Here is a 12640-nt window from a genome sequence, read left to right as displayed (position 1 = left end):
AAGCAGTGAACTGGATAAAGGCAGTGAGCTTCCAGTTTAGTGTGTGTGTGTGTGTGTGTGAGAGAGAGAGAGAGAGACCCACGAATAAGTGATCCCATTAGGGTGTGCTGAGTGCCTCCATAGCCAGGGAGGAAGGGAAGTGCCTTGCAAGTTTGTCCTGGCCCAAAATTGAGGGGTCAGAGAGTGCTTTTCAGGGGAAATGACTCTAAGCTGAGATCCAAGGGAATAAATCAGGGTTAATCAGGTGAAAGAGGTAGAGGTAGAATATTCTGAGCAGAAGAAACAGCATGTTTTATAGTGTAGAAGTGAGACATCATCGTGGGTCTCAAGAGTTGCAAGTGTGTTAAAAATTGGTGTAGGATGGCAGAGTTTGGAGGGATGAGGGAGTCATAGCCTCTTTGAAAATCATGCTAGAGAGTGTGGGTTTTACTTAGAGGCCCCAGAATAATTTTGAGCAATGTTTGCTTTGCATATGGAAGGGCAGAGTGTGCACTTGACCTGATGACATTTGTAATTTAGAAAGGGAATGCTCAGCAAATTGAAGAATAGGGGTTGGAGGAAGAAAGACTGGAAGCAAGAAGACCGACTTTGAGGCTCTTGCAGTCACTCAGACAAATGTCTGTGTTTACCTTTCCCCAAAGTTTACCAGAATGTGAGAGAAAGGAAGGCAACCCATTTTCCTGGATCATATCCTAACCCTGCTGATGTGCATAATGTACTTGGTTGCATGGGGTGAGGTGGGTCTCATGGTTTTTATCACATTAGGCAATGTTTCTCGCAATTGGTCAGAGGAACTGAGCCACCTGTGCTCTGTCAGGAAAGGGATCCTGTCTCCTGCTATGGGGATGTTGGAAATGTGGCCTTTGCATGCTTGGGCAATGTTTCCTGAATATCAGGAACCATCTCACAGAAGTATTTTAGAAGTGGTTGGATCGCTCTCAGAGACCCCCATTTGTCTACAGAAGTCATAAGCAGGGAAAAACAATGCCCATTTACTCTAATGAGACGCAAAGCCAGAAGCATCTACTCTAGAGAGATATAAGTAAGGTGGCTGATTTGACAGCGATTGAGTGAACTTGTGAACTTTTTCTTTTTCTTCTAGGACATCAGAATAGCACACATCATAGTACTAGAGCGTGTTGATGCAAAGCTTCCCAAATCAGAGCTTGTCTGATACCCTGGTCAAATGGAGCAGTCTCCTAGATTTGTTAAGAGATGATTGGAGCTGCTTTTCTTGATCCTGTGGATGTGTAGTTTATCTTCTCTGTTGCTGGCTATTTGTGTCTGCTATGGTTGAAGAGAGAGGGAGGGGAAAATGTGAATCATTGCTATTCATGCTAAGACTGACTCAGATGTAAGACCTGGGAGCAGGCACGAAGCACATTGGATTTGAAAATCAGTTACTAGCTGGTTAGTGACTTGATTCTAGAGCCTGTTTCACTATTGTGTTAAGCTTTTTTTTTTTAATTGCTACATAACAAATTACCACACACTTAATCACTTGAAAGAACACAAATTTATTATGTCAAAGTATTTGTGGGTCAGGAGTCCAGCAAGGGTTAACTAGTCCTCTGCTCAGGATCACACAAGGCTGAAAGCAAGGTCTTGGTCAGCTATGACCTCATCTGGAGGTTCGACTAGGGAAAAACTTGATTCCAAACTCCTTCAGGTTGTTGACAGAATTATCTTATAGTTATTATAAAATATTTGCTATATTTCTTGTGCTGTACAGTATATCCTTGTAGCTTATTTTATACATAATAGTTTGTACCTCTTAGTTCCCTACCCCTATATTGCCCCCCCTTTCCCTCTTCCCACTGGTAACCCCTAGTTTGTTCTCTATATCTGTGAGTCTGCTTCTTTTCTGTTACTATTCACTACTTTGTATTTTTTAGATTCCATATATAAGTGATATTATACAGTATTTGTTTTTCTCTGTTGGACTTATTTCACTTAGCATGATAACCTCCAAGCCCATCCATGTTGCTGCAAATGGCATTATTTCATTCTTTTTTATAGCTGAGTAATATTCCGTTGTATTGGGTGGGCCAAAATGTTCGTTTGGTTTTTTCTGTAAGAGGGCTGTAGTGGCACTTAGTTGTTTTTAACTTCATTTGAGGTAATTTTGTTAGATTGTATATGACAGCTGTCATATCAGTGTGCACTTAAAAAAGACATCAAAATTGGTGAATTTTTGTGGAGCCATTTTAATATTGAAAATGGAAGAAAAAAGCAACAGTTTAAACATATTATGCTTTGTTATTTCAAGAAAGGTAAAAACGCAACTGAAACACACAAAAAGATTTGGACAGTGTATGGCGAAGGTGGTGTGGTTTGTGAAGTTTTGTGCTGGAGATTTCTCACTGGATGATGCTCCACGGTCCGGTAGACAAGTTGAAGTTGATAGCCATCAAACCAAAACAGTAATTGAGAGCAATCAACGTTATACCACGTGGGAGATAGCCGACATAATCAAGCATTAAAAATCATTTGCACCAGCTTGGTTATGTGAATTGCTTTGATGTGTGGGTTTCACATAAGTTAAGCAAAAAAAAAAAAACCTTTCTTGACCATATTTCCACATGGGATTCACTATTGAAACGTAATGAAAATGTTCTGTTTTTAAAACAAATTGTGACGGACGATGAAAAGTGGATACTGTACAATAATTTGGAACAGAAGAGATCATGGGGCGAGTGAAATGAACCACCACCAACCACACCCAAGGCTGGTCTTCATCCAAAGAAAGTGATGTTGTGTATATGGTGGGATTAGAAGGGAGTTCTCTATTATGAGTTCCTTCCAGAAAACCAAACGATTAATTCCAACAAGTACTGTACCCAATTATATGAACGGAAAGTGGCACTCAATGAAAAGCCTCCAGAATTAGTCAACAGAAAACGCATAATCTTTCATCAGGATAACGCGAGACCGCATGTTTCCCTGATGACCAGGTAAAAACTGTTACAGCTTGGCTGGGAAGTTCTGATTCATGTGCCGCTTTCACCAGACATTGCACCTTCAGGTTTCCATTGATTTCGGTCTTTACAAAATTCTCTTAATGGAAAAAATTTCAATTCCCTGGAAGACTGAAAAAGGCACCTGGAATAGTTCTTTGCTCAAAAAATAAAAAGTTTTGGGAAGATGGAATTATGAAGTTGCCTGAAAAATGGCTGAAGGTAGTGGAACAAAAGGTGAATACGTTGTTCAACAAAGTTCTTGGTGAAAATGAAAAATGTGTCTTTTATTGTTACTTAAAAAACCAAAAGCACTTTTTGGCCCAGCCAATATGTGTGTGCATGTGTGTATATATGTATATATGTGTGTGTATATATATGTGTGTGTATATATGTGTGTGTTTACCACATCTTCTTTATCCATTCCTCTGTTGATGGACACTTAGGTTGCTTTTATATCTTGACAACTTAAATAATGCTGCTATGAACAATGGGGTGCATGTGTCTTTTAAAAAAAGTGTTTTTGTTTTTCTCAGATATATATATATCCAAGAGTGGAGTTGCTTGGTCATATGGTAGTTTTATTTTTAGTTTTTTGAGAAACCTCCATATTGTTTTCCACAGTGACTGCACCAGTTTATAGTCCCACCAACAAATGTACAAGGGTTCCCTTTTCTCCACATCCTTGCCAACATTTGTTATTTGTGTTCTTTTTGATGATAGTCATTCTGACAGGTGTGAGGTGGTATCTCGTTGTGGTTTTGATTTGAATTTCCCTGATGATTAGTGATGTTGAGCATCTTTTCATGTGGCTCTTGGCCATCTGCATCTCCTCTTTGGAAAAATGTCTATTCGGTTCTGCCCATTTTTAAACCAGGTTGTTTATTTTTTTGATGTTGAGTTGTATGCGCTGTTTATATATGTTGGATAGGAATCTTTTATCAGTCATATCATTTCCAAATATGTTCTCCCATTCAGTAAGTTGTCTTTTCACTTTGTTGATGGTTTCTTTGCTCGGCAAAAGCTTTAAAGTTTAATTTATGTCCCATTCATTTATTTTTGCTTTTATTTCCTTTGTCTTAGGAGACAGATCCAAAAAAATGTTGCTACGATTTATGTCAAAGAATGTTCTGCCTATGTTTTCCTCTAGGAGTTTTATGGTATCAGTGTGGTATGGTGAAGACATTTAGGTTTTTAATCCATTTTGCATTTATTTTTGTTTATGGTGTTAGAGAATGTTCTAATTGCATTCTTTTATATGCAGTTGTCCAGTTATCCCAGTATCACTTATTGAAGAGACTGTATTTTCTCCATTGTATATTCTTGCCTCCTTTGTGGTAGATTAATTGACTATAAGTGTGTGGGTTTAGTTCCGGGCTCTGTATTCTGTTCTATTGATCCATGTGTCTGTTTTTGTGCCAGTACCATATTGTTTTCATGACTGTAGCTTTACAGTATGGTCTGAAGTCAGGGAACATGATTGCTCCAGCTCTGTTCTTCTTTCTCAAGATCGTTTTGCCTATTTGGGGTCTTTTGTGTTTCCATACAAATTTTAAAATTATTTGTTCTAGTTCTGCAGAAAATGCCACTGGTCTTTGGTAGGGATTGCACTGAATCTATAGATCACACAGTATGTTTTCTATGTTCTGTTTCTTCATGTATTTAAGAGAAAAATTGCTTCTATATTATGTACATTGAGGGGTTAATTTACACATAAGTTAATATGTACACAAAAGATGCTTTGAGTTTTAGACCTTACATTTTACAAGCACATTTGGAAGAATAGTATTGGTGACAATGTGGAATTCTTACATTTATTAGTTATTCATTCATTCATTCACAAATATTTATTGAATGTGTATTATGCGCCAGGCACTATTCTAGATGCAGAGGATACATCAGTGAATAAAACAGCCCAAACTTCCTCTCCTCATGATGCTTACATTTTTATAGAGGAAAACATTATATGCCATGGGAAAGTCTTTAGTGTTTTCAAGATTTCTTGACATATTGCCTTTGATCCACATCCTGTAAAGCCTGTAGGATAAGAAAGGAAAGTATTATTATTCCTATTTTGTAAATGTGAAATTGAGGATCAGATTGATTGTAGAATTTATCCAAGATCTAATGATTCATAAAGGGGAGAGTTGCAGGACCTGATATTTGGTATTCTTGGGAGCAAGGCAGGCACACAGCCACATGCATTCTTGGGTTACCCAGAAATAACTGAGTGATGCTGTGATACAATGACGTATGAACTGGTGTGCCTAAGGTCTTTCAAGCATTTTAATTCCTTGGATGAAACTCTGTGGTATAATATTATTCCAGTAGTGGGAGGAGTATTTGACTAAGACTCTTCTGGAGAAGTTCTGTGATTGGTGAATAATGGGGAAGGAATAGTTGTGCTCTTATTTTTGTGTGTGGCGTTTCATTTACAAAGCACATCTATAGTCACTTCTTTGACTTATCTCCATGATCTTGTGAGATAAACAAAATTGGTGGCTTATCTCCACTTTTCAGATGAGGAATACTGAGTCATAGAGAAGTTAAGTGAGTTGGCCCAGACTTCACGTTCAGTCACTGGCAGAACATGTCATGATGGAGAGAGGTAAGCCCCAAGTGTCTGTATTTTCTTTGTATGTTTTCTCCCTGAAAATTTTTTGGACTATAGCATTCTAGTAATCACAGGAATAACGAGATAATTATGGGAGTATTATGTGTATACTATGTGTATGTTGGCCTAAAATATTACTATTGAAGGTCCCTTTTGCAGTCTTAGGTGAATTTTCTAAATTAGGCAGGCAATGGTATACCACCCAGACCTTCCCCATGGACTCGGGGTTGTTCTTTAGGGACATGATCTCTTTTCACTGATCGAACTCTTTCAGAAGACCATGTCTGCTGAAGCTTATTTGGAGCCTGCTTCTCTTATCTAAGCTAACAGAACAAAGAAAGAACAGGTTACTAGGGAAATGGAAGGTAACCTTTACAGGTAATAGGATGTGTTGGTACAGTTGACTCAGACCTGATACTCAAGGCAGAATTGTGAAATGAAGAATATTGGTCTTGTGTGTTCTTCCTTGCTCTTTTATGTATCAACTTAAAACAAATTAAGTTTTGGAATGGGTAAGGTATACACAACAGCACAAAATGTTAAAGACACAAAAGGGTAGATGGTAAAAAAGGGAGACTTTTTCTGATCTCCTCCCCCAGTCACCCAGCTTCCCTTCCCATAGGCAATCAGTGCTACTTCTCCCCGATTTGGGCATCACCGTCATAGCTCCTTTGCCTTCAGTTTGCCCACTGACTGATCTTGGAACCCAGTTGCCTTCGGTGAGAACAAATCCATCCATTCATCCATCCATCCATCCACCCACAAGTAGTTTTTTGGATACCTACTGTGCACCTAGTACTATGTTAGAGGCTGGATATGCTGAGGCAAAAGTTACCGTCCTTGACCTCAAAGAGCAGACATTTTTCAGTAATGTCTTGAATCTTTCATCCTCATTAAAGCTTAAATGTCTTATGTCTCCCTTAATTAGGCCTCTGCTCTCTGCTAGCTAGTCTGCTAAAACAATTTATGTTAAGATTTTAATGGCTGATTATATGCTGAGCTTTCCAGATAATGTCTGTAGTTAATAGGGGTTTTCAATTCAAAGGGTTTATTTAATATGAGAATTTTGAAAAGCATCAGGAAAGAGCCATTTTTTAAAGAGTGGAGCAAGATGGCTTTTTACCCTTCTTAGGAAGGCTGTAGTGTTTAGAAATCATTAACTTCTCTAAGCCTCAGTTTTCGCCTGTGTAAAATGAGGATGATAATAGTACAGCAATATTTATCCCATAGAGTGTTTATGAAGATCAATTTAGATGATTCCTGTAAAGAATTTAGCAAAGTGCCTGGCACATATTAAGTCACCGTAATTGCTTTAGTTGCTACAACTGTGATTAGCATCACATAGTGGGTGTCTAGGCCTGCCTGTCACAGGCCTGCCTGGTGAATGGCTCACTGCCTCCACATTCCTAGAGAAAGGCATGTTCCTCACATCAGTGGTCAGGACCCAGCACTCCTCATTTGTCATTAAGAAAACACAGAAGCACTGACAAAATGTCAAGATGCCCCTTGAAAATAAAAAGGACTTGGATGAACTCACCTTTGGGCTGGAAGACAGAGGTAAACATCACACTAGACTACTCACACCCCTCTTCTCATCGAGTGTGACCTATCTGCTCTAGAAGCTCTTCCTGACACTTATTTTAAGGACCTCTGGTGCCCCACCACAGCTGTGTCCTCTCAGAGCTCCTGGGCCAAGGGAACAGGTGTGAGGAGCCATCCTGAGCTCCACATTCTGTGTGAGCAGCTACGTGGAACAAAGGCCAGCAAGGCCCAGCTGACCTGGCGGTTCTGGTAGATTACATGTGAGAGCACTAATTTGTACTCTGAGACCAGGAAGGAATTCCAGCCAGTGCAGGTAAAGCAAATTTTCAAGCCACCTTCCTTGCTCTCCACTCCTTTTCTGATTTTCTCTTGACGTTCTGTATGTGCTACAAGCTGGGCTGGGCTAAAGGATTCTTTATCTTACTTTTCTGGGAAGGAATTCCAATCATTCTGCAACCCTTGTGCATATGGACCGAGGTGAAGGATTATACTGCTTTTTAATATTGCTTTAATTGGAAAGCCAGATCAAGACTTAAATTATGGTTCTCCTGTCTTCTATTTCCATTTTCTCCTCATAAAATGCTCAGTTAATAACTAGAGATCATAGTTCTTCCTGAAAGACTGGGAGGAGCTGGCTCTGATAAAGGAGCTATTCCTCCAAGTTCAGGTGATCATTCAAAATCTCATTAAGAATACACTTCTTGAGAATCCTTCATATTTCCTGAGAAAGAGTATTTAACAAAGAAAACACACTTCCTCATTGTGGAAGGCGGTGATTGTGATTATGGGTAGGTTGTGAGTGGAGCATGAGAGGATGATATATATGTGCACTTAATAGAACTTCTGCAGATTACCTTATAGAGATAGTATATTTTGGGAAATCAGACAATTCTGAATAAAATGCAATGTGAAAATGTCTTCCAAGTCGTGTATAAAAGGTTTCCAAAAATTCTTCAAAAGGAAGACCCCACCTCCTCAGCATCAGGCCTGATAGGAGGGTTTTATTATGTCACAAGTGCACAGAATTGGATCATTGATAAACATTGAATCACGGCATATTTTTATCATTCGTTCTTCTAGAACCCTTTTTTTTTTTTTTTTTTTGCGGTACGCGGGCCTCTCACTGTTGTGGCCTCTCCCGTTGTGGAGCATAGGCTCCGGACGTGCAAGCTCAGCGGCCGGGCCCAGCCGCTCTGCAGCATGTGGGATCTTCCCGGACGAGGGCACGAACCCATGTCCCCTGCATCTGCAGGCGGATTCTCAACCACTGTGCCACCAGGGACGCCCTAGAACCCATTTTTAATTAATTAATTTTTATTTTATTTTTTGTTGCTGTTGTTGCGGTACGCGGGCCTCTCACTGCTGTGGCCTCTCCCATTGCGGAGCACAGGCTCCGGACGCGCAGGCTCAGCGGCCATGGCTGACGGGCCCAGCCCCTCCACGGCATGTGGGATCCTCCCGGACTAGGGCACGAACCCGTGTCCCCTGCATCGGCAGGCGGACTCTCAACCACTGTGCCACCAGGGAAGCCCAGGACCCATTTTTTAAAACTTAGTGATTTAACAATGGATACTAAGGCTCTAATGTGGGAGGCTGCTTTGCACATATAAGGACTGCCAAAAAACTCTAGTGTGGCCAGAGTAGTAGTGAGTGTTAGAAGATAAAGCAGAGAAGTAGCCTGAGGTCACAATCATGCAGGTCTTGGATTTAATTCTGTGTGAAGTGAGAAGCCACTGGTGGAGAGAATGTGGGGGTTGATTAGAGGAGTGATGTGGTATAAATTGCATTTTCACATGACCACTACCATTGCTACTTTGAGAAGAGCCTTGGTATGGAGGTAGTTAAGGGTTGATGTAGGAAGCTCAGTTAATGGGCTTTTCCTATGGTTCAGCTGAGAGAGAAATGGCAGTCGTTTGGGTCAGGCAGGTAGTAGTAGCAGTCATGAGAGATGGGTGGTTCTGCATATATTTTGAAGGTAGAGCCTGCAAGAGTTGTTGGGAAGATGGAGGGAAGTGGAGATTTATAACTTGATAGTCCTTTTAACTTTGTAATCCACATATGGTTTTAATGGTAACTGTATTTAAACTCTTCATTTTGAGTTAACAAAGGTTTCCATTTTCTGACAATGCCAGAGACTTACAGTGTTATCAGAGAGTGCGCTAATATTATCCTTCAGTATGCTAATTGGCTCACTCTAAAGATTTGCTTAACCAACCAAGAGAATTACAGTTACATACATTAGGTTTTCTGCACACAGTCAATTCCAGTAATTCTGATTAGAGAAACAAAGGATGTTGGGTTTTTGTTGGGATTGTTTAAAAAATGACTCTTTTTCCACCCTTGAAGAAAACGAAAATTTTATAAAAATGATATCATTTACTAAATGCTATCTAATGTGACTAGTTTTGTAATTCATTACTTTGTTTTTAAGGTTCATCCATGATGATGTGTACAGCTAGAGGTCTTTCATTTTCATTGCTGAATAATAATTCCACGTATAAATACACATATAGCAAGTAATTCATTCATTTTCCTGGCAATGGTCATTTGATTTGTTTGCAGATTCTCACTGTTAGAGACAATGCTGCTGTGAATGTCTTTGTACATGCCTTCTGATGCATGTGGGCAAGGATTTCTGAATGTATATGACTGGTGTTATAATCGTTGGGTCATAGAATATATTAAAAAGTTCATCTTTAAAAGGTGCCAAATTATTTTCCAAAAATAGCAATTTATACTGTTGTCAGCAGTGTTAAGAAACATTTAAGCACTTGCCTACACTTGATGTTAACATTGTATTATCAACCTTTGCTCATCTAGTAGGTATAAAATGCTGTTCTTTCATGCATTTCCTGTACAGTAAGTCCCCTACATATGAACTTTCAAGTTGCAAACTTTCAAAGATGGGAACGTGGGCTTCCCTGGTGGCGCAGTGGTTGAGAGTCCGCCTGCCGATGCAGGGGACGCGGGTTCGTGCCCCGGTCCGGGAAGATCCCACATGCCGTGGAGCGGCTGAGCCTGTGAGTCATGGCCGCTGAGCCTGTGCTCCGCAACGGGAGAGGCCACAACAGTGAGAGGCCCGTGTACCGCAAAAAAAAAAAAAAAAAAAAAGATGTTTTAGGACCATTTAGACTTTTAATTTCTTTTTGAGTCAGCTCTGCTAAGTTATACTTTTTCTAGTAATTAGTCTATTTTATTTAAGTTTTCAATTTATGGGTATAAGTTGTCCATAGTAATCACTTATTAGTCTTTAAATCCCTGTTCTATAGTCAGGCTTCTTTGTTATTCTTAACATTATCTTTTTTTTTCATTAATTTCTCTTATCTTTATAATCCTCTATTTTCTTTGGGTTAGTTTTGGTGTTACTTTTCATACCTTCTTAAACTGGCGCTATAACACATTCATTTTCTATTCTTCTTTTCTAATATAAGGACACAGATTTCCCTCCATATACCAGTTTCATGTCGTATTACTGGTTTTGATCTAGTCTTAATTTGTTACTATTTAACTCTAAGTATATTTTAATTATTATTTCTTCTTTTGACCCATGAATTAGTTAGAAGTATAATTCCTTTGTTTATATTTTTTGTTATTTCTAATTTAATTGCATTTTGGCTATAAGTGATATCAATTTTTTGAAATGTATTGGAATTGCCTTTTGTCTGTATTTGATTACCTACATTTTCTAACCTGTGTATGCTAGAGAAAAATGTATATTCTCTAGTCGTTGAGTGAAAAGTTCTATGTATGTCCAATAATTTAAACTTGATAGTTATCATTTTCAAATATATATATTTACTTATTTTTTGTTTTCTTGAAAAATTAGTAATTGAGAGAGATGTATTGAAATCTCCTCTCATGATATAAATTTACCACTTTATGTAGTTCCATCCATTTTTGCTTTTATGTTTTGATGCCATTTTGTTGGCTACATGTAAATTTAGAATTGTGATGTATTTCTGGATAATTGAAACTTCTGGCATTATGTAGTGACTCTCTCAAACCTTAATATTCTTTGTTGTCTTTTGGTTGGTATTTTTTGGTACATATTTTTGCATTCTTTTGTTTTCAGTCTTCTGTTACTGTGTATATGTGTATCTCTTATAAAACTAGTTGATGTTTTCTTAATCCAGTGTGAATATTTGTGTTTTCTGAGTGGTAAGTTTAGTCATTTATAGTTACTATAATTCCTGAAATATTTGTAAAACTTATTGCTTTCTATTTGTCCTGTTTTTTATATGCTTCTTTCCCTCCTGCTTTTTGTTAATTTATTTTAAATTTCTTATTCCATTTTTCTCTCTATGCACATTTGGAAATTAAATCAAATTATTTACAATCTTTAAGTAGTTGCATTTGAAGTGTTTCCATGTGTGTTTAGCTAAGGAAAATCCAAGTATCTTAAACACCATTTTGAACCATACAAGGAACTCGGAATACTTTAATTACAGTCAACCTTCTCCCAGTTTGTCATATTTTTGCCCAATATATTAGTTCTTTTACTTAAGCATACATATTAAATGTTGATGGTGGTGGTATTATTATTATTACTGTTATTATTGCTATTATTATTATTTCATGTGGATACTATTTGTTTTGGTTTACCTACTTTCCAACAATTTCCAATTGCTTACTAATCATTATATTGCATATCTTTGAGAGAATATAATTTAGAATTTCCTTTAGTGTAAGTAGTTAGCACTATTAGTTTTTATCTGAAAATGCTTTTATTTTACTCTCATTCTTGTTCTTAAACAGATATATGGAGAGATAATTCACTTACTGTACATTTCATCCATTTAAGGTGTACAAGTCAATGATTTTAGTATGTTCACAGAGTTATGCAACCATCACCATGTTTGATTTTAGATTATTGTTATTATCTCCCTCCAAAATATTCTGTTCCCATTAGCAGTGATTCCCCAGTTTCCCAGCCCTAGATAGCTACTAATCTACTTTCTGTCTCTATGGATTTCTGGACATTTAACATAAATGGAATAATAAAATATGTGTTTTTTTGTGACTGGCTTCCTTCAGTTAGCATAATGTTTTCAAGGTTCATCCATGTTGTAGCATGTATCAGTACTTCATTATTTTTATTTGCAGAATGATCTTTCATAGTATGGATTTGCCACATTTTATTTATCCATTCATCAACTGATGGACTTTTGGGTTGATTCTACATTTTGGCTACTATGGGTAGTGCTGCTATGAATATTAGTGTACAATTTTTTACTTGGATCTAGGTTTTCAAGTCTCTTGGAGTCTCTGAAGGAGTAGAATTTCTGGGTCATAAGGTAATGCTATATTTAACATTTTGAGGAACAGCCAAACTGTTTTCAAAGTGGCTCCAACACTTTACATTTCTACCGGCATTGTATGCGGGCTCTCACTTCTCCATATCTTTGATAACACTTGATATTTTTAAATTTTAAATTTTTTTATTATAGCCATCTTAGTTGGTGTGATGGGTTTTATTTGCATTTCCCTAATAACTTAATGATGTTGAACAACTTTTTATATGCTTACT

At 37.9% G+C, this 12640-nt stretch overlaps 1 protein-coding gene across 13 annotated transcripts in view; it reads left to right on the top strand.

The window, feature by feature from the left end:
* The window catches only part of PRELID2 (PRELI domain containing 2), a 764348-nt gene that overhangs the window by 176348 nt on the left and 575360 nt on the right, over positions 1-12640 (top strand). For all 13 annotated transcript variants that reach the window (XM_079916212.1, XM_079916216.1, XM_079916209.1 and 10 more), the window contains one exon: positions 5478-5565. Coding sequence is in view for 1 of the 13 variants with exons in the window: in XM_079916207.1 (XP_079772333.1) it covers positions 5478-5498 (21 nt within the window). In the remaining 12 variants the exon portion in view is untranslated. The remainder of the gene's footprint in view (positions 1-5477; positions 5566-12640) is intronic.

Source organism: Stenella coeruleoalba (assembly GCF_951394435.1).
Source record: "Stenella coeruleoalba genome assembly, chromosome: 3".
Classification (NCBI taxonomy): Eukaryota; Metazoa; Chordata; class Mammalia; order Artiodactyla; family Delphinidae; genus Stenella; species Stenella coeruleoalba.
This window is presented reverse-complemented; position numbering and strand designations above follow the sequence as displayed.